The 26,946-nt window shown below is 43.7% G+C and overlaps 1 protein-coding gene across 1 annotated transcript in view; it reads right to left on the bottom strand.

Annotated features, from left to right (window-relative positions):
• The window catches only part of SV2C (synaptic vesicle glycoprotein 2C), a 263,022-nt gene that overhangs the window by 188,072 nt on the left and 48,004 nt on the right, over positions 1 to 26,946 (bottom strand). The window contains 1 exon segment of the mRNA XM_075838491.1: positions 18,840 to 19,512. Coding sequence (XP_075694606.1) covers positions 18,840 to 19,401 — 562 coding nt within the window. The 5' untranslated portion in view covers positions 19,402 to 19,512.

The following is a 26,946-nucleotide window of genomic DNA, read 5'->3' as shown; positions in this document are numbered from 1 at the left end:
GAATAGCTGTTTTTTTTCAATTCCTTCCTTAAAAAATGTATAAGGGTATGTTCACACGGCCTATTTACGGACGTAATTCGGGCGTATTAACCCCCGAATTACGTCCGAAATTACGGCTTGAAAGCGTTGACAAACATCTGCCCATTGAACGCAATGGGCTGACGTTTGTCTTCACACGAGGCGTATATTTATGCGTCGCTGTCAAAAGACGGCGCGTAAATAGACGCCCGTGCCAAAGAAGTGTCATGTCACTTCTTCAGACGTAAATGGAGCCGTTTTCCATGGACTCCATGGAAAAACAGCTCCAGTTACGTCCGTAATGGACGCGGCGTTCAAGCGCCTGCACATGCCGTTACGGCTGAAATTACGGGGCTGTTTTCTCCTGAAAAACAACCCCGTAATTTCGTCCGTTACGGACGCTGCCGTGTGAACATACCCTAAAAGTTAATCAATATAATATTTACACCCAAAGATTGTGCAATTGAAAAATTGTCGACATAAATGTCATATAGATGTGGGTCCCACCTCTGGGAACCGCACCTATCTCTAGAACGGGGGCCCTAAACCCCGTTCTAGCTTTGTCTGATCTCACTGACTCCCGGCCACATAGTAGTGAATCGCAGTTACGGAAGCAGCGCAGCATGCGAGCTACGCTGTTTTCGTAACTCACGACAGTATAACCTTTCTCATGGTCGGAATTCACCTCATTCAGCCGCAACACAGAGAGGCTGAACAGGGTTTAGGGGGCCCCGTTCTGGACATAGATACGGGTCCCACCACTGGCGTAGCTATAGGGGGTCGCAGCGGTCGCAATTGCAGACTGTACTTACCTTCCTGGTTCCGGATCGCAGGTCGAGGTCCTGACGTCAAGTGCTGTGAGCAGCGTATGACGTCACAGCGCTATGCGTCGCGCACAACATCGAGAGGACAGAACTACCGCCATGGCTGAAGAGGAAGGTAAGATTAGTAGCCCTGACTGGCGGCGTCCGACTCCCGGGACCCGCCAATCAGCTGTTTTGAAGGGGCCGCAGCACTCGTACGAGAGCTGCTCCCCTTCATTCCGGTCACACTGTGAATCGGTGTCGGCGATTCACAGTGTGAGCGAGTAGTGAAATGAAGGGGAAGCAGCTCTGGTACGAGTGCTGCGGCCCCTTCAAAATAGCTGATTGGCGGGTCCCGGGAGTCGGACCCTGACATATCAGCTATTGATGGCCTATCCTGATGATAGGCCATCAATGTTTAGGGACTGGACAACCCCTTTAAGCCTACGATGTAGCAGGCTTAGGGGGCCCATGAGACAGAATCACAGATTGTGTGATGCTGTCTGCTGGGCCCTGTATCTAAGCCAATCACATGGTAGGCTTAGATACATGGCCCATGTGTGATCCTGTCTGATGGGCCCTGTATATAAGCATACCACACTGTAGGTTAAGATACAGGGCCCCAGCACACAGTAATCTTATACTGTATAAGATTACTGTCTTCTGGACTCTGTATCTAAGCCTACCTTGTGGTAGGCTTAGATACAGGATCCCACAGGCCGTATCACACATGGGCCCTGTTTCTAAGCCTAACACATGTGTTACTAATCAGTGTTTTTTGTGTGTTTTCTTACAGGTTCGGTCGTTGAACTACATCGGATTCCAGGACTACTTTGATGACGGCTTTTTTTTTATTATCAATAAAATGGTTAATGAGGGTTGTGTGTTTTTTTTTTTATTTCAATAAAATATTTTTTCTATGTCATTGTGTTTTTTTTTAAACTATAGTACTACCGCCTTAGTAATGGCCGCCGGCTGATTGACAGCATCCATTGCTAAGGCGGGGCTTAGTGTTAGCTGGTGATGAGGCTAACACTAACCCCCTTTATTACCCCGGTACCCACCGCCACCAGGGGTGCTGGGAAGAGTCGGGTACCATCCAGTACTCGACCATCTGTAGTGATGGTCGGCCACTGGAGTGGCCGCAGGCTGGTATTATCAGGAGGGGAAAGGCCAAAAAGAGTGTCCCTTCCCACCCTGGTGATGCTAGGCTGCTGCTGCTTTATTGCATCTGGCTGGTTATGAAAAATGGGGGGAACCCCACGTCATTTAAAAAAAAAAAAAAAGAACGATGTCGGGTCCCCCCCGAATTTTCATAACCAGCCAGATGCAACACAGCAGCAGCAGGCAGCATTACCAGGGTGGTAGGTGCCACTGTTTTTGGCCTTCCTCAGCCTAATACTACCAGCCTGCGGCCACCCCGGTGCCTGGCCGTTACTACAGATGGTCGGGTACTGGTTCGTACCTGGCTCTACACAGTACCCCTGGTGACGGTGTTTACTGGGGTAATAAAGGGGGTTAGTGTTGGCCTCTGCACCTGCTAACATTAAGCCCCGCCTTAGTAATGTGGGTTGTCAATCATCCAGCGGCCATTACTAAGGCGGTGATAATAAAGTTTAAAAAGATACAAGCACATAGAAAAAATATTTAATTGAAATAAAAAAGCACAAACCTCATTAACCATTTTATTGAGAATAAAAAAACGCCGTCATTGAAGTCCTCGTATCCGAAGTCCAACAACCGAACCTGTAAAAAAACACAAACACACAAAAATAATCAGTAACACATAAAGAAGCAAAATTATTATTCTTACCTTTCCTGGGTCCAGCGCTGGAGCCGCAATGTCAGCGAGCTGAGTCCTGTATTTAATCCGATCATGTGTGATACTGTCTGCTGGGCCCTATATCTAATCCAATCATGTGTGATACTGTCTGCTGAGCCACTGTATCTAATCCTATCATGTGTGATTCTGCCTTCTGAGCCACTGTATCTAATCCTATCATGTGTGATACTGTCTGCTGAGCCACTGTATCTAATCCAATCATGTGTGATACTGTCTGCTGAGCCACTGTATCTAATCCTATCATGTGTGATACTGCCTTCTGAGCCACTGTATCTAATCCTATCATGTGTGATACTGTCTGCTGAGCCACTGTATCTAATCCTATCAGGTGTGATACTGTCTGCTGAGTCATTGTATCTAATCCTATCATGTGTGATACTGTCTGCTGGGCCACTGCATCTAATCCTATCATGTGTGATACTGTCTGCTCAGTCACTGTATCTAATCCTATCATGTGTGATACTGTCTGCTGAGCCAATGTATGTAATCCTATCCATAGTTTATAGGGTCGTAGTTCTATAGATATGCTATGCTATCTCCTATACACACATTTTTTTTTGGGCGGACACATGTATTGGGGCTATTTCCCCTGACATATTAAGCCCTGAGGGTATGTTCACATGGCAGCATCCGTTACGGCTGAAATTACGGTGCTGTTTTCAGGAGAAAACAGCACCGTAATTTCAGCTGTAAAGGCATGTGCAGGCGTCTTTCGCTGCGTCCATTACGGACGTAATTGGAGCAGTTTTTCCATGGAGTCCATGGAAAACGGCTCCATTTACGTCTGAAGAAGTGACAGGCACTTCTTTGACGCGGGCGTCTTTTTTACGCGCCGCCTTTTGACAGCGGCGCGTAAAAAAAATGACCGTCGGCACAGAACATCGTAAAGCCCATTCAAATGAATGGGCAGATGTTTGCCAACGCTTTTGAGCCGCATTTTCGGACGTAATTCGGGGCTAAAACGGGTCTGTGAACCCAGCCTTAGTGACGCTCCTGGCTGCTAGTGCTGCATTGTTGGGTCACTTAGGAGACCCAGCGATGCAGCTGAAAGCTGCGGACCGTCGGCCATGAGAAGTTTGTGGGGGGGGCCCAATAAGAACTTTTGCATCGGGGCCCATGAGCCTTTAGCTACGCCCCTGGGTCCCACCTCTGGGATCTGCACCTATCTGACATTTATCCAGCGGATATGTCATGAATGTCTCTCATGGGAAAACCCCTTTAAGGCTAAAATAGGCCTGGTCCTTATGGGGTTAAGAACTTTGGATACAATATAATGCATGATTACACGTAAACTGTGATACACAATGTGCAGAATTTAATCAAACATAGGTGGTACCCCGATTCCCCCAGATTTTACACAGGATATACCCTGATGCGTCTGACACATGTTGGCGTTGTGGTATAGAGACCGGAGCGATGTTTGATATTTGGTGGTCATGCCCTGTGTTGCAGACTTTCTGCAAAGCTATTTTGGACATTTATGTATCAGTCTATAAATCTCCTATCGTACCAACTTCTCAGATAGGTCTTTTATCTCTGATCCCTGGCCCTCTGCCAAGCATAAAGATGGGTCTTCTGAGACACTTCTTGACTGCGGCCCGAACTGTCATCCCTAGACACTGGAAGTTCACTGAACCTGCCACAATTAGGGAATGGGTGGTCGAGATGGACCTTCTCTATACAGTAGAATGGAATCTCTATTTTCAGAGGACTGGGATCACTCTGATTGAATTATGTCCCTCTGGCTTGCATGGTCCTCCTTCAAATCTGGTCCACAATTTGCTACTTGGTTGAGTTGAACGCCAACTCCCTTTTCAGTCCGGCTCGCATGACCCGATTAGGGTCACACCTTCCATCTGGTAACGCGACTGACCTCTTTCTTCCCTACAGTCCATTCTTTCTTCCCCCCTCATGTACCTAACACTATATACTGTTCTCATCTCTATGCTCTGCTTAACCCATGAATTCTACATCTTCCCCCTGAAGTCCCCACCCCCTTCTTTCCTTTCTTTGCTCTTATATTTACCACATTCTAATACTTGTTTCACATCATATGAACCACTTAATATATGTTTGACTACTGAATGAAGGAAACACGCATTTCTTTGCCGGTATTACCTGTATTTGTAATGACACTGTTATTGCTTTGTATGTATGTTGATATGAACATATTTGCTTATATCTTTTGTATTTGAAAAATCTTTAAAATAAAAATGTGATTATTGAAAAAACATACATGGTGCTCCTGTAGATGTTTTTCCAGTATAAACTCCAACTTTTCCTATAATTCCTTAAAGAGGCTCTGTCACCAGATTTTGCAACCCCTATCTGCTATTGCAGCAGATAGGCGCTGCAATGTAGATTACAGTAACGTTTTTATTTTTAAAAAACGAGCATTTTTGGCCAAGTTATGGCCATTTTTGTATTTATGCAAATGAGGCTTGCAAAAGTACAACTGGGCGTGTTGAAAAGTAAAAGTACAACTGGGCGTGTATTAGGTGCGTACATCGGGGCGTGTTTACTACTTTTACTAGCTGGGCTTTCTGACGAGAAGTATCATCCCCTCTTCAGAACGCCCAGCTTCTGGCAGTGACAGACACACAGCCGTGTTCTCGAGAGATCACGCTGTGACGTCACTTCCCCAGGTCCTGCATCGTGTCAGACGAGCCGGCACCAGAGGCTACAGATGATTCTGCAGCAGCATCGGCGTTTGCAGGTAAATCGATGTAGCTACTTACCTGCAAACGCTGATGCTGCTGCAGAATCAACTGTAGCCTCTGGTGCCGATGTGGCCGACACGATGCAGGACCTGTGAGTGACGTCACAGTTCTGCACTGCCAGAAGCTGGGCGTTCTTAAGAGAAGTGGATGATACTTCTATACACAACGCCCAGCTAGTAAAAGTAGTAAACACGCCCCGATGTACGCACATAATACACGCCCAGTTGTACTTTTACTTTTCAACACGCCCAGTTGTACTTTTGCAAGCCTCATTTGCATAAATACAAAAATGGCCATAACTTGGCCAAAAATGCTCGTTTTTTAAAAATAAAAACGTTACTGTAATCTACATTGCAGCGCCTATCTGCTGCAATAGCAGATAGGGGTTGCAAAATCTGGTGACAGAGCCTCTTTAACCCATCTATTCTTTCTCTTGTGAAAATGTGTTTTATAGAAAAAAATTCAACATTATTTTATATAACGCAGATATAAAACCTATTCTTGTCTGCTTACTCAATAAAATGTGTATTACATATTCTTGTGTTATAAATATAGGCTTATTTTAACAAAAATTTAACCCTTTCCCGACATTTGACGTATCCATACACCAAAGTCGGGTAGGGGAAGTATGGAGCGGGCTCATGGAGTGAACCTGCTTCATATGATGCCGGCGTCGGCTATAACAACCGACACCTCGAGTAACTAGCGGCATCGCGCTCGAGCGCGATCCCGCTAGTTTAACTCGTTAAATGCCCGGTCAACAGAGACCGCAGCATTTAAATCATTAGAAAGAGGTGGGCGACCCCCTCTAACAGTTCATCGCGACCCCCGCAATGCAATCGCGGGGGGGGGGGCGATGGTTGCTACGGCTGCCTGGGGCCTAATGAAGGCCCCCAGGTCCGCCATCTATGTACACCTATTAAGCCTGTACAGCCTTAATACAGGGCTTAATAGTCAGAATCACGATATACTGCAATACATTAGTATTGAAGTATTTCATGCAAGCGATCTGACGATCGCTGGTTGAAGTCCCCTAGGGGGACTAATAAAAAAAGTAAGAATGAGTTAAAGTTTTTTTTTTTGTGTAAAAAATAAATAAATATTAAAAGTTTAAAAAAAAACCTTTTCCAATTTTCCACCTAGAGCATAGTAAAAAAATAAAATAAATAAACATAATTGGTATCGCCGCGTCCGTAAAAGTCTGAACTTTTAAAATACATCATTATTTAACCCATTATTGTAATGACGGGGGGTGGGGAGACAGACAAGTGAGCCCTAATCTACCCGCCACTCAGTCCCTGCCTACTTGCAACGACCCGCACTAGGCGACGGGGTACAACTGGGCGACAGTACCTACGCTCAATAAGTGCAGGACAGACAAACAGACAAAGGTACACAGAGCTAGGGGGAGAAAGGGGCAGTTGCCCACGGCAACACCGTGAGCAACAAGAGAAGTAAACAAGCCGAGTCAAACCAGGAGTGTACGCGGTACCAAACGCAGAGCAGGAGAGTAGTCAGCAAGCCGGGGTCAATATGAAGCAAGGACAATAGTACAAGACGCTGCAGCAGGGCCAGGAAACCAAACGAAAAGAATCACAAGCAAAGGAGGAACAGGAAAGGCAGGTATAAATAGACAGAGGGCGGGAGCTGGAGCTAGCTCCGTCTGGCCAGTGGAAAAATTGTTCAGCAGTTCCTTCATGGTAATAAGGTTGAAAATAACTGGCTTATGGTATAAAATACTATAAAATATAAAATAATTGGCTTATTGTATAAAATATTAAATAACTGGCTTATGGTGTAAAATATAAAATAACTAGCTTATGGTATAACATATAAAATAACTAGCTTATGGTATAAAATATAAAATAACTAGCTTATGGTATGAAATATAAAATAACTGGCTTATGGTGTAAAATACTATAAAATATAAAATAACTAGCTTATGGTATAAAATATAAAATAACTGGCTTATGGTATAAAATAGTATAAAATGGGGCTGGGTGATTTTGCCAAAAAACGAAAATCTAGATTTTTTTTCAACCCTATGGGTGATTTTCAATTTGAATCTCGATTTTCTTATTACTGTTAAATAAACTAAAATAAAATACCAAGAGATTATTTAATAAATTATTTTCTTTATATAAATAACTTTTTAACATATATTGCTATTTTAATTATATGTAACTTCACAATTTTTAACCTCTGCAAATACTTTATCAGAAATACAATTGGAGAAATCTTTATCTAATTAATTATAACGTCTGTGTTCCCCTGCAGGCAACAGGTTAAGGCCTCATGCACACGACCGTGCTCGTAATTACGGCTCGTAATTACAAGCACGGCTGGGCACGGCCGGCCACGGGCAGCCGGCCGCTTTTCCGAGCCGTGCTCCCATTATAAAGTATAGCAGCACGGCCCGTAAAATACAAAAATAGAACATGTTCTATTTTTTTTACGGCACGGGCACCTTCCCGTGAGAAAACGGGAAGGTACCCGTGGCTAACAGAAGTCTATGGGCCCGTTATTGCGTGTCGTAATTACGACCCGCAATAACGGGTGTTTTTACGGTCGTGTGCATGAGGCCTACCAGAATCTATAATCAATGATGCACTGCGTGAATTAACATCCCGCTCTGCCAGTCTCCACCTCAGCCGGTCTCTGACATTGTAGGCGAGAGCAATGTAAATTGCAGAAGGGCCAGGCAGATAGCGCTGAGCGGGCACTCTGGGGAGGGATAACATTATAGTGTCTAAAGTCTGAGCAGGACTCTGTGCAGTACCAGCCCCACCATGGGGTTTTAAATAAATGACATTAAGGCCCGATTCACATGACCGTGATTGGACCATGCATGAAAAACGGTCCATGTGTTAAACGGATATCCCGGCCCAAACACGGTACATGTGAACGAGACTCCTGGCATCAGTCATTTAGGCTACAGTCACAGGACAGTGAAAAAAACTGGCCATTAAAAACTCATCAATTGTCAGTTTTTCATGTCCATTTTGCATCAGTGTCTCCAAATGGATTTCCTTTGTCAGGTTTTTTTTTTATTCCAATCCCTTGAAAACACCACAGTGCCCATGTAGACAGTGCCGCAATGTCCCCATATAGTGCCACTGTGCCCCTATATAGTGACACAGTGCCCCCATATAGTGCCACAGTGCCTCCATATAGTGCCACAGTGCCCCCATATAGTGCTACAGGGCCCCCATATAGTGCCACAGGGCCCCCATATAGTGACACAGTGCCCCTATATAGTGCCACAGTGCCCCTATATAGTGCCACAGTGCCAAGCTATAATGCCACAGTGCCCCCGTATATACTGCCACAGTGCCCCCATATAGTGCCACATTGCCCCCATATATACTGCCACAGTGCCCCATATAGTGCCACAATGCCCCATATAGTGCCACAGTGCCCCCATATAGTGACGGGGGCCCACATATAGTGACGAAGTACCCACATATAGTAACAGTGCCACCACCCCATATAGTGCCACACAGCCTTGCAGATAGCACCCGAACCCCCCCTCCTTGTAGATAACAGCACCACCTCCACCCCCTTGTAGATCACAGCACCACTTGTAGATCGCAACACAACACCACACCCTCCCTTGTAGATCGCACCCCCACATGTAGATCGCACTCCCACTCCCTTGTAGATCGCACTCCCACCCCCCCTTGTAGATCGCAGAACCCCACTCCATCCTTCTTGTAGATAGCGCCACTGTCGCTGCCACTACGGGCTGAATCCCCGGCCAGAGGTTGCTGACACTTTGACACTAGTGGGAGCTACAGTGGCGCTATCTACAAGAGGAGGGTGCTGTGATCTGCAAAGGGGGGTGGCGCGATCTGCAAGGGGGGGTGGCGCGATCTGCAGGATGGGGGTCGCGATCTGCAGGGGGGTGGCGCGATCTGCAAGGAAGGGTGCAATCTACAAGGAGGGGTAGTATCTACAGGGCGGCGTGGCTATATACTAGGAGTCTCTGCTTCCCCACGGAACTGCTGTGCCGTACTGTATAATTTTTTTCACTACAGAACACCAATTCCGTAGGGAAGCAGAGACTCACAAGCTGCGCCCCGTTCTGATGGGGAAGATCAGGCAGTGACGAGGCGGCGGGGCTGAGCTTCCTCCTGCAGCACGGCACCACTAAAAAAATCTATTTAATGATAATGTTAAAAAACAGAGGCTTTGAGGGCGAATTAATCAAATTATACGCCCTTCTATAAAATATAAAATAACTGGCTTATGGTATAAAATACTATAAAATATAAAATATTATAAAATATAAAATAACCGGCTTATGGTATAAAATATTTCCTGATTAGGACATATCGGAGGGTGTAACAGCACTGTATGCCACTCCCTGTTCATCCCCAAAAGATGTCCCTCAACAATCTCTGCTTAGAGGCAGAATCAGGACAGGGGTGGGCATATTAGATAGTTGCACCTCATCTGGTGTTCAGTCCAATACACTATTTCCTTACAATGTACAACTTATGGGAGTTATAGGATAAAGTGGGTTTATCAAACATCAGTACTATGTTCACACGGGGTATTTTGCCGAGTTTTTTTACGCGGAAACCGTGTCGCAAAACTCGGCAAAAACGGCCCGAAAATGCCTCCCATTGATTTCAATGGGAGGCGTCGGCGTCTTTTTCCCGCGAGCAGTAAAACTGCCTCGCGGGGAAAAGAAGCGACATGCCCTATATTCGGGCGCTTCCACCTCTGGCCTCCCATTGATTTCAATGGGAGGCAGGGAAAGCGTATTTCGCGCTGTTTTATGCCCGCGGCGCTCAATGGCCGCGGGCAAAAAACGGCGCGAAAAACTCCGCGAAAATCGGCGGGCAGGGAGAGGAATATCTGCCTCAAGCTTCCAAACGGAATTTTGAGGCAGATATTCCTCCTGCAAAATACCCTGTGTGAACATAGCCTTATTATTATGAAATTATTTAAACATAGTAACCATATATTTACCATTATTTGCCAATAATGATATCAATTAAAAATATGTATTATTATTATTACTATTACTATTAGCAGCATTTCAACGGAGGCTGTTCTTTGAAAATATAAAGACAAGGCTGATGTGCTACATGAATTTCTTTCATAAATGAATTCTATGCAAATATCTCAGCTTATTAATATGTAGTTGATGAATTGTCAACATGTATTATCCAAATTGCTCTGTGGTATCAGACAGTGAGTGACAGTAAATGGCTGAAGTAATTCACTTCATTACAGAACATTTCTCCCATCACGTATCGAAAAACATGTACATTAGGGCTGAATATGTTTGAGGTTCAAGTCTTTGAAAGCTTCTACACTTTAAATAAGTACAGTATATTTTCTAACTTTCAGACAATATAATTAAATAAAAAATGTAATCTAATATTACCATGATAACATGAGATCACCATTTAAACTTATTTAGCAAATGTACAAAATATGGCTGGTCGCCAATCCCCTAAAGACTTGATAAGTGGATGTTACACATTGTAGCTACCATTATTGGTAAAACACAACAAAAAAGGGAAATCACAGAAGGGTTGGACATTTTACGTTATAGTTGTTATCTGATTATTGATTGTGTAGAATCAAAGAAACCTTTCTTATAAACAATAGTCCTGCTGGAATTGATGAATGATCATTAAGTGTAGTGGTAAAACCTTATTAAATCACAGAATGCAAAATTCCAGAAGTTCAAACATTATTTTTACTACAAATATTAAAACAATAAAATATAGCCCATATTATTATGTATATTGTTTTATACGTCAGTATTGGCTGACCCTAATATGTTAGGCTTCGCATCTGCGTCAGGGCTCCGTTCGGGGGTTCTGTCAGAGCTTTCCATCAGGGGAACCCATGGACGGAACCCTGACTGAAACAAACAGAAACCGTAGGTTTCCGTTTGCATCACCATTGATTTCAGATCCGGTGCAAATGGTTTACGATTGTCTCCGTTGTGCAATGGATCCGTCTTTTGAACGGAAGCAATACCTTAGTCGTACGGCATTGCTTCTGTTAAAACGAGGTAAACTTTGCACAATGGAGACAATGGAAACCATTTGCACCGGATCCATCACTATTGAAATCAACGGTGATGCAAACGGAAATATATGTTTGTTTCAGTCAGGGTTCCATTCATGGGTTACTCCAAGTAAACTCTAGGGACGTAACTGTCCATATAAGGCAAGTTATGTCATTGAGGCTACCCTAGTGAAAATAAAAAGCAGCTACTCTGTGTGCCGCATGTATAGGTGTCGAGTACAAAGGCTACGGAAATGGGTCTTCAAGAAAAGAAAGTCATCTGACTCCCTCTGGTTCGGGGAGGTTTGGATGTGGTGGTATGTGCGCTCATTCATTTCTGAGAAATTGTAATAATAATTGCTCAGTGTGCATAAAAAGGTTGAAGATAAATTATAAAATTTAATTGAGCACACCTAAAATTGATCAGCATTTACAATGCCTACGACTTTTGGGAGAGTCATAGCTAGCAATGATGATGCTGCATGTCAGGAACCTTTCCCAATAATTGTGTATTGAAAATGGTTACCAGTCACTTGGCAAAAATGTTTAAAAAAATTAATCCACAGATCTTTTGGCGGCGGTTTGGAATATTCCCATCTAAGACATTTCTGCCATATCTACTGGATAAACCATAAATGTCTAATAGATGTGGGTCCTTCTCTGGTGAGGTGGCCCATGGCTGCCAAACCCACAAGAAAAATCAGTTAAGATGTAGCCGCTCTCTCCATTGATTACTATGGCAGCTATGGAAAATGCAGAGCCTGTTTGCTCGGCTGATTACCGAACTCCCTTAGGGATCAAAGGAATCAATATGCGCAGCCACCTCTCCATTGATTCTTTGAATGAATATAGCAGTCAGCGGTTGCCTTACCAGGCGGGACAGTGGTCGGGTGTCCTGCGTTCTGATGATAGATCTAGGACCCGCATTTGTCCGGCATTTCTGGCATATCCTGTGGACATGCCATAAATGTCTTAGATGGGAATAACCGTTTAAAGAAATATTAGGGTTTCAAAAAATTAAATTTAATTCTTTGTATCAATTTTTTCTGTATCAATTCCTCAATTCCTTTTCCTTTTTAAATGATCTTCTTGCTGTCATTAAATAGGAACTTCCAATGTTTACTTCCAGTGGAAGTAAAAAAAATCGTTCCTGGTCATGTGATGATAACACAGGTGCATGGCAGGTTACAAGATACAGATCTAATAAAGTTTATGTTGAATCACGGGAAGCAGATATCTTGCAAATAGAGAGACAGATTTACTACTGTGCCTGGATCTATAAAGTATCTTAAAATGTACCAAATATTAGCGCAAATTAGCACAGTTTTGCGCAATTTTGATGTTTGCACCTCACTAGACACTTTTTAAAATAGGTGGTGTTCCGAATAGGTGGTGTGGTTAAGTGGAAAAGGGGTGTGGCTGGCCAAAAAGGGATGTGGCTTAAAATGTGCCAATGTGCCCCCAAAGAACTGGCATAAAAAGTGTTATAAGGAAGAGAAAAGTGTCTAACAGGTCATACAAGATGCACCAATATTATGATACAGCATTGTATTATTATGATAAATTTGGCGCATTTTATGCCTGCTTGGTCTAAGTTTATGCTTTACAACTAGATTAGACAGTAAATGTTCAGTTGCATTTTATTGCAGTTCTTTTTTTTTTTTGCCACAAATCAGACGGATCTAAATAGGAGTATGAATGAAAGGTGACTCCTGTTTTTTAGATCCATTTTCAGTTTTGGCAGAAAAAAAAGCAAAACGTGAACTTTTGCATTGACTGATGTCATTTTTTCTTTTAAATGATCAATTTATTATAAAAGTGTAGGGTCTCTTAAGGAAAATGTATTTAATCACAGACTATTAAAAGCACCACCATTTTTCAACTAAAAGGAAGAGGTTTAATATTTTTGGGGGGACAGATATTGAAAAACTGCTGTGTGTTGCTGAAATTTTACAAAAATTGTCTTTTAATACAGGCTGTACATCAGGACCAGTACAAGATAAGGTTCAGTTCACATCTCGTTTTGTGCACGTGTTTGTGGTATAAGGCGTTGTATACATTTTAAAAGTTACAAAAATGTATGCAGTTGTAACATACACTTACTTTTTTGTAGTATACACTACTGTTCAAAAGCTTAGGGTCAAAACACTAAGGTATACAAGAAAACTGCATTTTGGTTTTCTAAGAAAACAATTATTATGGGGAAAGGGGAAAGAAATAGAAATTGTGTGGCTCCAATGATTGAATTGTGGAAATAAAATTAAAAATTATTTATTAAAGTAAGCAAATTATTAAAAAATCCAATGCCAGTGATAGCAGATGTGCAGATGTCCAATAACTCTGCACTAAGGACAATGTAGTCCAGATGTTTAAATTGTCTCTGTAACTCCAAATAAACCCTGGGACAATTGAGTCCAATAATCGAGATTGTGCTACAAATGTGAATGAAATTTACACATAGGTCACTAAGTTGCAATACAGAAATTGTATTACAAATTGTGCCAGAAGATGATGGGTTAATTCACTACTATTGCATGCAAAATAAATTTTTCCACATTGTATGTGATTCATTAAGCTGGGTCTTAATAATTCTGGTATAGTGCTTCTCTCTAATATGCTTATTGTACTTTTTCCTTTTAAGGCACTCTAATATTTAAGTGTGCTCTTTCATTGTCAGGGTATGTGCAGACACAAACCCAAAAAAGTCTGAAAATCAGGAGCTGTTTTCAAGGGAAAACAGCTCCTGATTTTCAGACGTTTTTTAAGCCACTCGCTGCGTAAAAACGCTCCGTCGGAATAGAACGCCTTTTTTCTCATTGAAATCAATGGGCAGATGTTTGGAGGCATTCTGCTTCCGATTAATAAGCCATTTTTTGGGACGTTTACGGCCCAAAAAACGGCTGAAAACACTCCGTGTGAACATACACTCAGGGTAATCTCTGCTGATGGCACTATTGACTATTTTTGTTTAAGGCAAGATTCACACGAACGTGTGCGTTTTGCGTGCGTTGCAGTTCCGTGTGTCATGTGTGATTGGTGCGTGGCTGCGTGATTTTCATGCATATGCCATCCTTATGACACGTGGTTTTGATGCTTAGAAACTGCAATGAGTGTGGTGCTTTTTTTTCTCCTTAATTTATTTAACAACTGTAGCGCGAATCCCGTGCGGGACACGGAAGTGCGTTCGTTTGCCGTGCGCGGTTTTCACGCACCCATTGACTTCAATGGGTGCGTGATGCGCAAAAAACCCTCAAGTATAGGACATGTCGTGAGTTACATAGGTTGAGTTACATAGGTCCGTGCGACGCGCGTAATTTTCACGCGCGTATCACGGATGTAAAATACGCTAACGGAAATGAGGCCTAATTCATTCAAGCTCTCTGATTGGCATAAGCACTATACTAGAATTATTAAGACCCGGCTTAATGAATCACATACAATGTGGAAAAATGTATTTTGCATGCAATAGTAATTACTGTGTTGCAGATAGACACTGTACACTCTTTTGCTCTATTCACACATTTGTAGCACAATCTCGATTATTGGACTCAATTATACCAGGGTTTATTTGGAATTACAGAGACAATTTAAATATCTGGACTACATTATCCTTAGTGCAGAGTTAGGGGACATCTGCACATCTGCTATCACTGACACTGGATTTTTTAATAATTTGCTTACTTTAAAGAGGCTCTGTCACCAGATTTTGCAACCCCCATCTGCTATTGCAGCAGATAGGCGCTGCAATGTAGATTACAGTAACGTTTTTATTTTAAAAAAACGAGCATTTTTGGCCAAGTTATGACCATTTTTGTATTTATGCAAATGAGGCTTGCAAAAGTGTTTAAAGTAAAAGTCCAAGTGGGCGTGTATTATGTGCGTACATCGGGGCGTTTTTACTATTTTTACTAGCTGGGCGTTCTGACGAGAAGTATCATCCACTTCTCTTCAGAACGCCCAGCTTCTGGCAGTGCAGACACAGCCGTGTTCTCGAGAGATCACGCTGTGACGTCACTCACAGGTCCTGCATCGTGTCGGACGAGCGAGGACACATCAGCACCAGAGGCTACAGTTGATTCTGCAGCAGCATCGGCGTTTGCAGGTAAGTCGATGTAGCTACTTACCTGCAAACGCTGATGCTGCTGCAGAATCAACTGTAGCCTCTGGTGCCGATGTGGCCAACACGATGCAGGACCTGGGGCAGGAAGTGAGTGACGTCACAGCGTGATCTCTCGAGAACACGCTGTGTGTCTGCACTGCCAGAAGCTGGGCGTTCTGAAGAGAAGTGGATGATACTTCTCGTCAGAACGCCCAGCTAGTAAAAGTAGCAAAAACGCCCCGATGTACGCACATAATACACGCCCACTTGGATTTTTACTTTAAACACGCCCACTTGGACTTTTGCAAGCCTCATTTGCATAAATAGAAAAATGGTCATAACTTGGCCAAAAATGCTCGTTTTTAAAAAATAAAAACGTTACTGTAATCTACATTGCAGCGCCTATCTGCTGCAATAGAAGATAGGGGTTGCAAAATCTGGTGACAGAGCCTCTTTAATAAATCATTTTTTATTTTATTTCCACAATTCAATCATTGGAGCCACACAATTTCTACTTCTTTCCCCTTTCCCCATAATAATTGTTACATTTATATTGGTGGTGTACACCGAGTGTGGCTCGTTTTGTTATCATTAATTAATTTAATCATTTTTAGGGCAGTTGTCCACTATATCTGTTGGTTTTCTAAGAAAATAAAAGTCTCCCACAAGCAATCAGCGCTAAATTTCCCAGATAGTCGTGCTGTAATGCTTCTATTAAAATAAGTAAGTGCCACAAAGCAAGGCTGCTCATGCTGAATATGAGGGAAATATAAGAAGCGGACTGGAGGAATCGAGCGTTCCAGCCAGGGGCGTAGCTAAAGGCTCATGGGCACGGGTGCAAGAATTCAGCTTGGGCCCACCTACCCCTCCCCAACACCACCATCATAATCAGACCCCTGCCCGCGCCTATGCCCAGACCCCTTGCCCAACAGCCCCCATAGTATAATGCCCCCACACAGTATAATGCTCCCATAGCTGCCCCCACACAGTATAATGCCCCATAAAGTATAATGCCCCCCATAACAGCCCCATACTGTATATTGCTCCCCATATCAGCCCCCCATACAGTATAATCCCCCCCCCCGCAATATCAGTTACCCATACAGTATATTGCCCCCATATGTGGATAATATAAAAATAGCATAATTACTTACCTGTCCCCGTTCCCACGTCGAGTGGAGGATCCTTCGCCTCAGGTTTGTGCTATGAGTGACTCGGCGCAGGCAGGCGCGATGGTGTCGCTACATCCCGCCTGCCTGCGTCGAGCCGCTCAGGGCACAGTGAATGCTGGATCAAGGAGATGTCAGCTCCTTGCTCCAGGATTGAATGGAACCGGGACCTCGGTGAGTGACTCGCGACGCTCCGGAGGTCTTCACACGAACCCTCAGGGGGACGCGACCCACAGTGTAGGGATGTCACAATACCAAAATTTGAACTTCGATACCGATACTTCGTTTACTTTGCCAACAGTAATAATATTAAAAAAAAGTTCTTTCGTTTTCTAATGTGAGGCACGAGGTGTGATGAATTTTGAATGTGCCTCACATTAATAGTAATTAACCCCATCATGTTTCTCAGTCATAATGGGTTAATATGTAAGGTACATGATGGGGTTAATTACTATTAATGTGAGGCACATGGAGGTTAAATTCATCATCGCACCTTGTGCCTCACAATTAGGCCCCATGCACACGACCGTAAATAACCTCCATTTTTGCGGACCGCGATTGCGGTCCGCAAAAATTGACCCGTTCACTTTCATTGAGCGCGGACACATTTCCGTAGCGCTACGGATGGGTGTCCGTGCCGTAGAAATGTTCCGAAAATTATGGAACATGTCCGTTCTTTTGCATTTTGCGGGCCGTGCTCCCATACTTTGTATGGGAGCACGGCCCAAAAATGCGGGTGGCAGTCGGCGGCCGGCCGTGCCCGCAATCGCGGGCCATGATTGCGGGCACGGTCGTGTGAATGGGGCCTAAGTGATAGAAAGCAATTTTTATTTTATTTTTTTACAGAGTACACATCATAAATGATGCAAAAAAATAGTTGTGCAGGTTATTACGGACGCGCCTATACCGATTATGTGTACGTTTTATGTATTGAGACTTATTTTAATGTTTATTGTAAAAAAGGTGTATGTGTATTTTTTTTATTTAACATTACTTTGTTTTTACTTTATTTTTAAACTTCAATGTCCTGGCCTATATCTATATGTCAATACATTAGCCTGTGTACTGATAGTACACAGGCAGTGGTTAGGACATACCTCAGTATGCCCTAACAACAGGAAATATGGTAGGACAGCCCTGGGGTCCTTCAATGGACCCTGGGCTGTCTGCCCATATATGGTATGCCCCTCAATCGCATCACAGGGAATTCCCTGTGATGCGATCCAGGGGCATCCCCCCTTCTCATTTTCCCCTGAATGCTGCAGTCAGCTTTGATCGCAGCATTCAGGAGATGAGAGGTTTCTCTGATCTCCGCCGTTATAGAGAGGGGCTGCGGCTGTGTAATACAACCATTGCCCTGCTCCTGACAGGTCAGCATGAGGAGATGCGGCCGGCGCTGCACTAATGAGCGGCGGTTCAGGCACCGAAGACAGAACATGGGGGTGTTTTGTAGCACGCCCGCCATGTTCTGTCTTCAGTGCCGCAGATCATTAGTGCAGCGCCGGCCGCATCGCATCATCCTTACGGCGCGCACATGTCAGGACTCAGGAGCGGGGCAGTGACTGTATCACTCAGCCGCAGCCCCGCTCTCATAGTCATGTGTACTATACTGTATTGTGCAGTTTGCGGTGGAGGAGGGGGGGCTGTGTTCTAACGCCCCCCCTTCTCCACCGCAAACAACACAATACAGCACAATACATTACAAGGTATCACAACACAATACATGACAAGGCATCACAACACAATACATTACAACACAATACATTACATTACACTGCAGCTTACCTGGTGTCCTCCGCACCGACTCTTCTGCTCTGTCTGGAAGCCGTGTCACGTGACAACACGGTCACATGGTACACTAAGTGTACCATGTGACCGTAACCAGGAAGTGCCGGCTTCACGGCACCGAAGATTTAGTTAGGAAAAACATGCTGTATGGCAACGGGGGCCCGTGGGCCCCCCAGGCTTAGGGGCCCGGTCGCAACTGCGACCGCTGTGACCCCTATAGCTACGCCTCTGGTTCCAGCTAAATGTGGTTATTTGAATAATAATCACAACAAAACAGTTATCATGAAGGTAATGTTTTTGCTGTTAAAGAAGAATATGTTTAATCCTTGCTTTCAGATTTGTAACAATTACATAAGAGGTACTCACCAAGCCAGCCAGAGCCGGAATCTGGTATGCACATATCGGTTTCTGCACTTGGCAGCACAAATCCAACTACGAACACTTCAACTCCATCAGCCATTAGAGCCATGCCAAGCACAAAGAACAAGGTCCACTGAAAGCGGCCATGTCCACATTCTTGAATAATGAGTTCGTATTGCTGTGCTAACTCTTCTTCATCAGCTTTCCTTTCACTTTCTAGCTCATGCCGAGCCTTGTACTCATCAGGAATGGGTTGACCTAGAGCAACCATGCCCTCTTTTCCTTGACCCGGAATTCCCTGATACTCCCCTTCATATATCTCATCATCTTCATCATGTCCTTCTGTTGCTTCACTAGAGCCTTCATCATCGTTGACCTCTTCATTGTAGTTGCCATGTGTATAGTACTCCTCTTCATCTGGGAAGTGATCTTGGACTCTGTGGACGTATCCATCATGCGCTACTTCTTTCGGTTTATGTGCAGTTTTGGCTGTGTGTCTCTTTGCTTCCCTAGCTATGTCCTTAGCACCTCTCACTAGAGAAGTCCTGTCTCTGTAACCTTCTTCCATTGTGTAGAATAATTTACTATTCCACAAAAGGCAGCAGACGTCTGTGGGTGATGGATTAGGTGCCTTTTCTATTACACAGATGATGTATTACGCCAAATTTAGAGTATGCATCTGCAATATGAACAAGAGGAAAAAATTTTAGTATTGTAGAAAACTCTATATAAGACAGAAAATGTTTTGAATAGTTTAATTTAAGAACACCTATGTGTTGCTAAAGTTTGTAATAAAGATTAATAATTAAACAAAACTAATTTGACATCACTAAGAAGTTACATCCAAGAAAATTATACTTCTACATATTTTTATATTACGGGAGAATAACAGTGATCACGGAAATGTTAGATCAGTGGGTTTCCAGCCCTTATTGGGTGGCAGTGGTGAGAAGGTGTTGTTTGGAGTGATGGCCAAGAATGCACACTTTAGGCGGGATTCACACGACAGGGTTTCCCGGCCGGGTGCCGGCTGTTCATAAATCGGCCGGCACCCGGCTGCATTAGGAATAATAGACCCCTAATGGGGCTATACACACGACCGATTTTTTGACGGGCCGGGAAAATCGGCCGTAAAAAAATGGGACATGCCCTATTTTCGGCCGGGTACCCGGCCGCCCGGCTTCCATAGAAGTCTATGGGGTCTGGTAATACACGGCCATCACCAGAATGTGTCCCGAGTGATGGCCGGGTCTACCGTCGCTCGCGCACTCTCTCCTCCTCCTCACAGTGCAGAGTGCATGTGAGGAGGAGGAGTTTATGCCATTCGAACGAATGGCTACGCTGGAGATACTGTGTGGCAGGGCCGGGGTGTACAGCAGGTGGAAGGGAGCGCTGTGCTGGCTCCCTTCCCCTGCTTGTTACGGTTCCTGACCTCTGACTGTATTTTTACGGCCAGCGGTCAGGGACGGGTCCTTAAAACCCGTTTTAACTTGCTGCCGGCGCGATCTGGCAGCTGAATGTCGGGTCTCCGGCTGTCAGTGACTGCCAGGGACCCTGAGTTGAGGATAGAAGCAGCTTTCGCTGCTTCTGTCTTCTCTGATGACTTGTACACAGCGCCCGGTTCCCATAGAAGTCTATGGGGTCTGGTAATACACGGCCAATCACCGGAATGTGTCCCGAGTGATGGCCGGGTCTACCGTCGCTCGCGCACTCTCTCCTCCTCCTCCTCCTCACAGTGCAGAGTGCATGTGAGGAGGAGGAGTTGATGCCATTCGGACGAATGGCTACGCTGGAGATACTGTGTGGCAGGGCCGGGGTGTACAGCAGGTGGAAGGGAGCGCTGTGCTGGCTCCCTTCCCCTGCTTGTTACGGTTCCTGACCGCTGACTGTATTTTTACGGCCAGCGGTCAGGGACGGGTCCTTAAAACCCGTTTTAACTTGCTGCCGGCGCGATCTGGCAGCTGAATGTCGGGTCTCCGGCTGTCAGTGACTGCCAGGGACCCTGAGTTGAGGATAGAAGCAGCTTTCGCTGCTTCTGTCTTCTCTGATGACTTGTACACAGCGCTCAATGAGCGCTGTGTATAGGAATAGAGACAGCAGCGGCGCTGTCTCTATTCCTCCCGGTGATCATGTAACTGGTCACATGATCGCCGGGTGCCGTTAGTGACAGACTGCTGCTGGGTCTAACTAGACCCAGCACAGCCCAGTTAGTGACAATCGTCACTATGAGAGGGCTGGTTTCCCCTGTTACTGGGGCTGCTGTGCAGCCCCAGTTACAGTGGAAAAACATGGTGTAAAAGAAAGAAAAAAAATATTAAAAGTTCCAAAAAGGTCTTTTTGACCTTTGAGGGACAGACCATAATAATAAAAAAATAAAAGTAAAGTAAAGTGCAAAAAATTCATCCGATTAAAAAACGGTCAGGGAAAAAAACGGATGCAAATCGGCCGGTAAAAACGGCAACACGGCCCAGAACTGAATCGGAACGGATGCAAACTGGATGCAAACCGGCCGGGAAAATCGGCCAAAAACGGACGATTTTCCAGCCCGACACTCGGACCCTGTCGTGTGAATGAGGCCTTATACATGTCTATATCATCGTTGGAGGTCCTAGCTGGCAGATTACCCCCACAGATTACAGCTACAGACCATGGTCTTGATCTGCACTTAAAATTATCACATAGTAATATTTATGTATTCATCCCTGTTTTTGATGAAAATGAATATGCTTGTACCTTTCCTAGTATTTTTCTAAACCTATATACTGTATATACTATAGCACAAATCGCTGAATAAGATGTTTAAAATCTACACATTCACTTGCATTGAATATAAGAACTAGGCATGACTGTAGGGAGAAATCATAAAACAATTTTTTATAGCTTTATGGCATTTTTTAGAAATGCAATGTTTTAATAATCACCAGTAATGTTTTATACTAAATTCTCAGCATTTTCTTCTATTTTTCTGTTCTTATATATGGCAGCTCAAAAATATTTGATGTTTTGCATTTAAAGAGGCTCTGTTACCAGTTTATAACTTCCCTATCTGCTACCTAAGCTAATAGGCGCTTTGATGTAGATAACTACTGTTTTTAAAAAAACAAAACAAAAAAAAAACGTTTATTATTGACCAAGTTATGAACATTTTTAGATTTATGCAAATTTGTTCTTAATGCCCAACTGGGCATTTTTTTTTCTATTCACCAAGTGGGCGCTGTATAGAAAAGTGTATGACGCTGACCAATCAGCCTTAGGGCAGATTCAGACGAACGTTGCGTTTTTGCGCGCGCAAAAAAAGCGGCGTTTTGCGCACGCTAAAACCACTTGACAGCTGCGTGTGTCATCCATGTATGATGCGCGGCTGCGTGATTTTCGCGCAGCCGCCATCATAGAGAGGAGGCTAGTCGACGCCCGTCACTGTCCAAGGTGCTGAAAGAGCTAACTGATCGTCAGTAACTCTTTCAGCACCCTCGACAGTGAATGCCGAACACAATATCGAGAAACCTGTTAAAAAAAAAAGAAAAAGTTCGTACTTACCGAGAACTTCCCTCCCGGCCGTTGCCTTGGTGACGCGTCCTTGGTGGCGCGCCTCTCTTGACATCGGGCCCCACCTCCCTGGATGACGCGGCAGTCCATGTGACCGCTGCAGCCTGTGCTTGGCCTGTGATTGGCTGGAGCTGTCACTTGGACTGAATTGTCATCCTGGGAGGTCAGACTGGAGGAAGAAGCCGGGAGTTATCGGTAAGTCAGAACTTCGTTTTTTTTTTACAGGTTCATGTATATTGGGATCGGAAGTCACTGTCCATGGTGCTGAAACAGTTTAACTCTTTCAGCACCCTGGACAGTGACTATCTCCTGACGTCGCGTACCAGAAATTTTTTTGACGGGTTCGGCCAAAACGAGTTCGGCCGAACCCGGTGAAGTTCGGTTCGGTTGTCCGGGTTCACTCATCTCAAAGACACTCAGTTTGGATGTTTGGAAACAGAAAAGCACGTGGTGCTTTTCTGTTTACATTCATCCTTTTGACAGCTGGTGCGCTGTTTCAGTCGGTTCGCACGGAAGTTTCACGCACCCATTGACTTCAATGGGTGCGTGATGCGCGAAATACGCGGAGATATTGAGCATGTCGCGCTTTTTGCGCAGCTGACAAACGCTGCGCAAAAAGCACGGACTGTCTGTACTGCCCCATAAACTTGTATTTTTCTGTGCGTGGCACGTGAAAACCACGCGGCCCGCACGGACCCAATACACGCTCGTGTGAATTCCCCCTAATACACTTTCTTTATTCCAGCCCAGCTTGATTCACAGCACAGCGTGATCTCGCGAGATCATACTGTGACGTCACTTAATCCCACAGGTACTTCATTGGAGAGACGGAAGACTAAACAGACATCGCCTCCAGCTGTGGCAGGTCGTTTATCTGAATCTGCAACGGCTGGAGGCGATATCTGTTCAGTCTTCCGTCACTCCAGTGAAGGACCTGCGGGTGGAAGTGACGTCACAGCGTAATGTTGCGATCTCACGCTGTGCTGTGAATCAAGCTGGGCTGGAATGAAGAGAAGTGTATGACGCTGATTGGTCAGCGTCATACACTTTTATATACAACGCCCACTTGGTGAATAGAAAAAAAATGCCCAGTTGGGCATTTAGAAAAATTTTGCATAAATCGAAAAATGATCATAACTTGATCAATAATAAACGTTTTAAAAAAACAACAAAAAAAAACGTAATTATCTACTTCAAAGCACCTATTAGATTGGGCAGAAGATAGGGAAGTTATAAACTGGTGACAGAGCCTTTTTAAGAATATAATTTTGGATTTACACTGGCTCTCACTTTCAAGCATAGTCACCCAATCTGACTTGCTAAGCAAGAAGATTGTGGCAACTATTTATTTTTTTCCCATTCACTTTAACCCCTTAAAGGAACAGTGTCATCACAATTTTTTTTTCATATGTTAAAGATGTTAGTGCTTTATTAAAAACGTTTATATTTATTTGTGTGTTTGTGTTTTACTTTTTCTTATTTTTACACTTTTTCTTCCCTATGGGGGCTGCCATTTTTTGTTCCATTTCTGTATGTGTCGATTAACGACACATACAGACATGGAATATGGCAGCCACAGTCCCATAGGGACTGCAAACGGCTCCCGTCCCATCCACTTCTGTGTACGCCGTCTGTGTGGGAACTGCGCATGCGCCGCTCCCACACAGTCCAATTTGAAATTGGCGCCGTCCGGCGCCATTTTCCTGTGGACCGGAAGTCGCGGCCGGACAGTAAGATTACTACTTCCGGTCGCGGCTTCCGGACTTGTGCACTTGGACCAGCGGCAGCAGACGGAGCGGACGGGCCGGAGGGAGCCGCGGCGGCAGGAGCAGGTAAGAGATTTCAATGTATGTTCGTGTTTGTGTACGTTTACTACTATATGTAAACCTACTACACTGTGTGTTAGCTCAAAAAATGGCGACACACAGTGTAGGAGGATAGACCGTTCAAACCCCTCGTTTATCCCGGCACTAGCCAGGATAAAGGAGGGGGGATGCTGAGAGCTCACTAGAGCGAGGGCTTTTTACCCAATTTTGCAATGCTGCAATTTTGGGAATAGCTCCATCTAGTGACCAGCAATGGGAAATATTATAAATTAGAATCTAATTTATAATATTTCCTGACTCGTGAAAAAAATAAAAAAAATTTGACAATGTTTAATCACCTACACACTAAATGTTTAATTAAAAAAAAACAAACATGTTTTTCTGGCAACACATTCCCTTTAAGGACGAAGCCTAGTTTTGGCCTTAAGGCTCAGAGCCCATTTTTCAAATCTGACATATTTCACTTTATGTGGTAATAACGTCGGAATGCATAAACCTATCCAAGCGATTCTGAGATTGTTTTCTCGTGACACATTGGGCTTCATGTTCGTGGTAAAATTTGGTCGATATATTCAGTGTTTATTGGTGAAAAATTGCACAATTTAGAGAAAATTTGGAAAAAATAGCATTTTTCAGAATTTAAATGCATCTGCTTGTAAAACAGACGGTTATACCACCAAAAATAGTTACTAGTTCACATTTCCCATATGTCTACTTTAGATTGGCATCGTTTTTTTGAACATTATTTTATTTTTCTTGGACGTTACAAGGCTTAGAACCTAAACAGCAATTTCTCATATTTTTAAGAAAATTTAAAAAGCCTTTTTTTTAAGGTACTTCTTCAGTTCTGAAGAGGCTTTGAGGGGCCTATGTATTAGAAACCCTAATAAAACACCACATTTTAAAAACTAGACCCCTCAAAGTATTCAAAACAGCATTTAGAAAGTTTTTTAACACTTCAGGCATTTCACAAGAATTAAAGAAAAGTGGAGGTGAAATTTGCAAATTTCATTTTTCTTGCTGAATTTCAATTTTATTCAATTTTTTTTCTGTAACACAGAAGGTTTTACCAGAGAAACACTACTAAATATGTATTGTCCAGATTCTGCAGTTTTTAGAAATGTCCCACATGTGACTCTAGTGCGCTAATGGACTAAAACACAAGCCCTAGAAGCAAAGAAGCACCTAGTGCATTTTGAGGCCTCTTTTTTATTAGAATATATTTTAGGCAGCATGCCAGGTTTGAAGAGGTGTTGAGGTGCCAAAACAGTAGGAATCCCCAAATAGTGACCCCATTTTGGAAACTACACCCCTCAAGGAATTCATTTATGGTTGTTGTTACCATTTTGACAGCACAGTTTTTTCACAGCATCTATTTGAATTGGGCTGTGAAATTAAAAAAATGTCATTTTTTCCAATAAGATGTCATTTGTGATCAAAATTTCTTATTTTCACAGGGAACAAAATACCCCATTTTGTTGCCCAATTTGTCCTTTGTGCGGCAATACCCCATTTGTGGTGATAAACTGCCGTTTGGGCCCATGGGAGGGCTCAGAATGAAAGGAGCGCTATGTGTTTGTTGGAATCCAGATTTTCCTGGATTGGTTTTCGGGTGCCATGTTGCATTTACAGAGCCCCAGAGGTATCAAAGCAATGGAAACCCACCAGAAGTGTCCCCATTTTGGAAACTACACCCCTCAAGGAATTCAAATATGGTTGTTGTTACAATTTTGACCACACAGTTTTTTCACAGCACCTATTTGAATTGGGCTGTGAAATGAAAAAAATAAAAAAAATTTCCAATAAGATGTCATTTTTTATCAAAATTTCTTATTTTCACAGGGAACAAAATACCCCATTTTGTTGCCCAATTTCTCCTGAGTGCAGCAATACCCCATTTGTGGCGATAAACTGTAGTTTGGGCCCATGGGAGGCCTCAGAAGTGAAGTAGCGCTGTGTGTTCTTTGGAGTGCAGATTTTGCTGGTTTGGTTTTCGGGTGCCATGTCGCATTTGCAGAGCCCCAGAGGTATCAAAGCAATGGAAACCCACCAGAAGTGACCCCATTTTGGAAACTACACCCCTTAAGGAATTCATTTATGGGTAATGTGACCATTTAGACACCATAGTTTCTTCACAGAACTTATTTGAATTGGGCTGGGAATTAAAAAAAATAAAAATTTTTCCAATAATATGTCGTTTTAGCTCAAAAATTCTTATTTTCACAAGAAATAAAATACTACCTTTTGTTGCCCAATTTGTCCTGAGTGCGGCAATACCCTATTTGTGATGATAAACTGCCGTTTGGGCTCATGGGAGGGCTCAGAAGGAAAAGAGCGCTATTTGTTCTTTGGAGTCCAGATTTTGCTGGATTGGTTTTTGGGTGCCATGTCGCATTTGCAGAGCCCCAGAGGTATCAAAGCAATGGAAACCCACCAGAAGTGACCCCATTTTGGAAACTACACCCCTCAAGGAATTCATTTATGGGTGTTGTGACCATTTTGACCCCATAGTTTTTTCACAGACCTTATTTGAATTGGGCTGGGAATTAAAACAAAATTAATTTTTTCCAATAATATGTAGTTTTGGCTGAAAATTTCTTATTTTCACAAGAAATAAAATACCCCATTCTGTTGCGCAATTTGTCCTGAGTGCAGCAATACCCCATTTGTGGTGATAAACTGCCGTTTGGGCCCATGGGAGGGCTCAGAACGAAAGGACCACCATTTGGCCTACTGGGGAT

The sequence above is a fragment of the Rhinoderma darwinii genome, chromosome 1 (assembly GCF_050947455.1).
Source record: "Rhinoderma darwinii isolate aRhiDar2 chromosome 1, aRhiDar2.hap1, whole genome shotgun sequence".
Lineage (NCBI taxonomy): Eukaryota > Metazoa > Chordata > Amphibia > Anura > Rhinodermatidae > Rhinoderma > Rhinoderma darwinii.
Note: the sequence above shows the minus strand (reverse complement) of the source record. Positions and strands in the feature narration are given on the sequence as shown.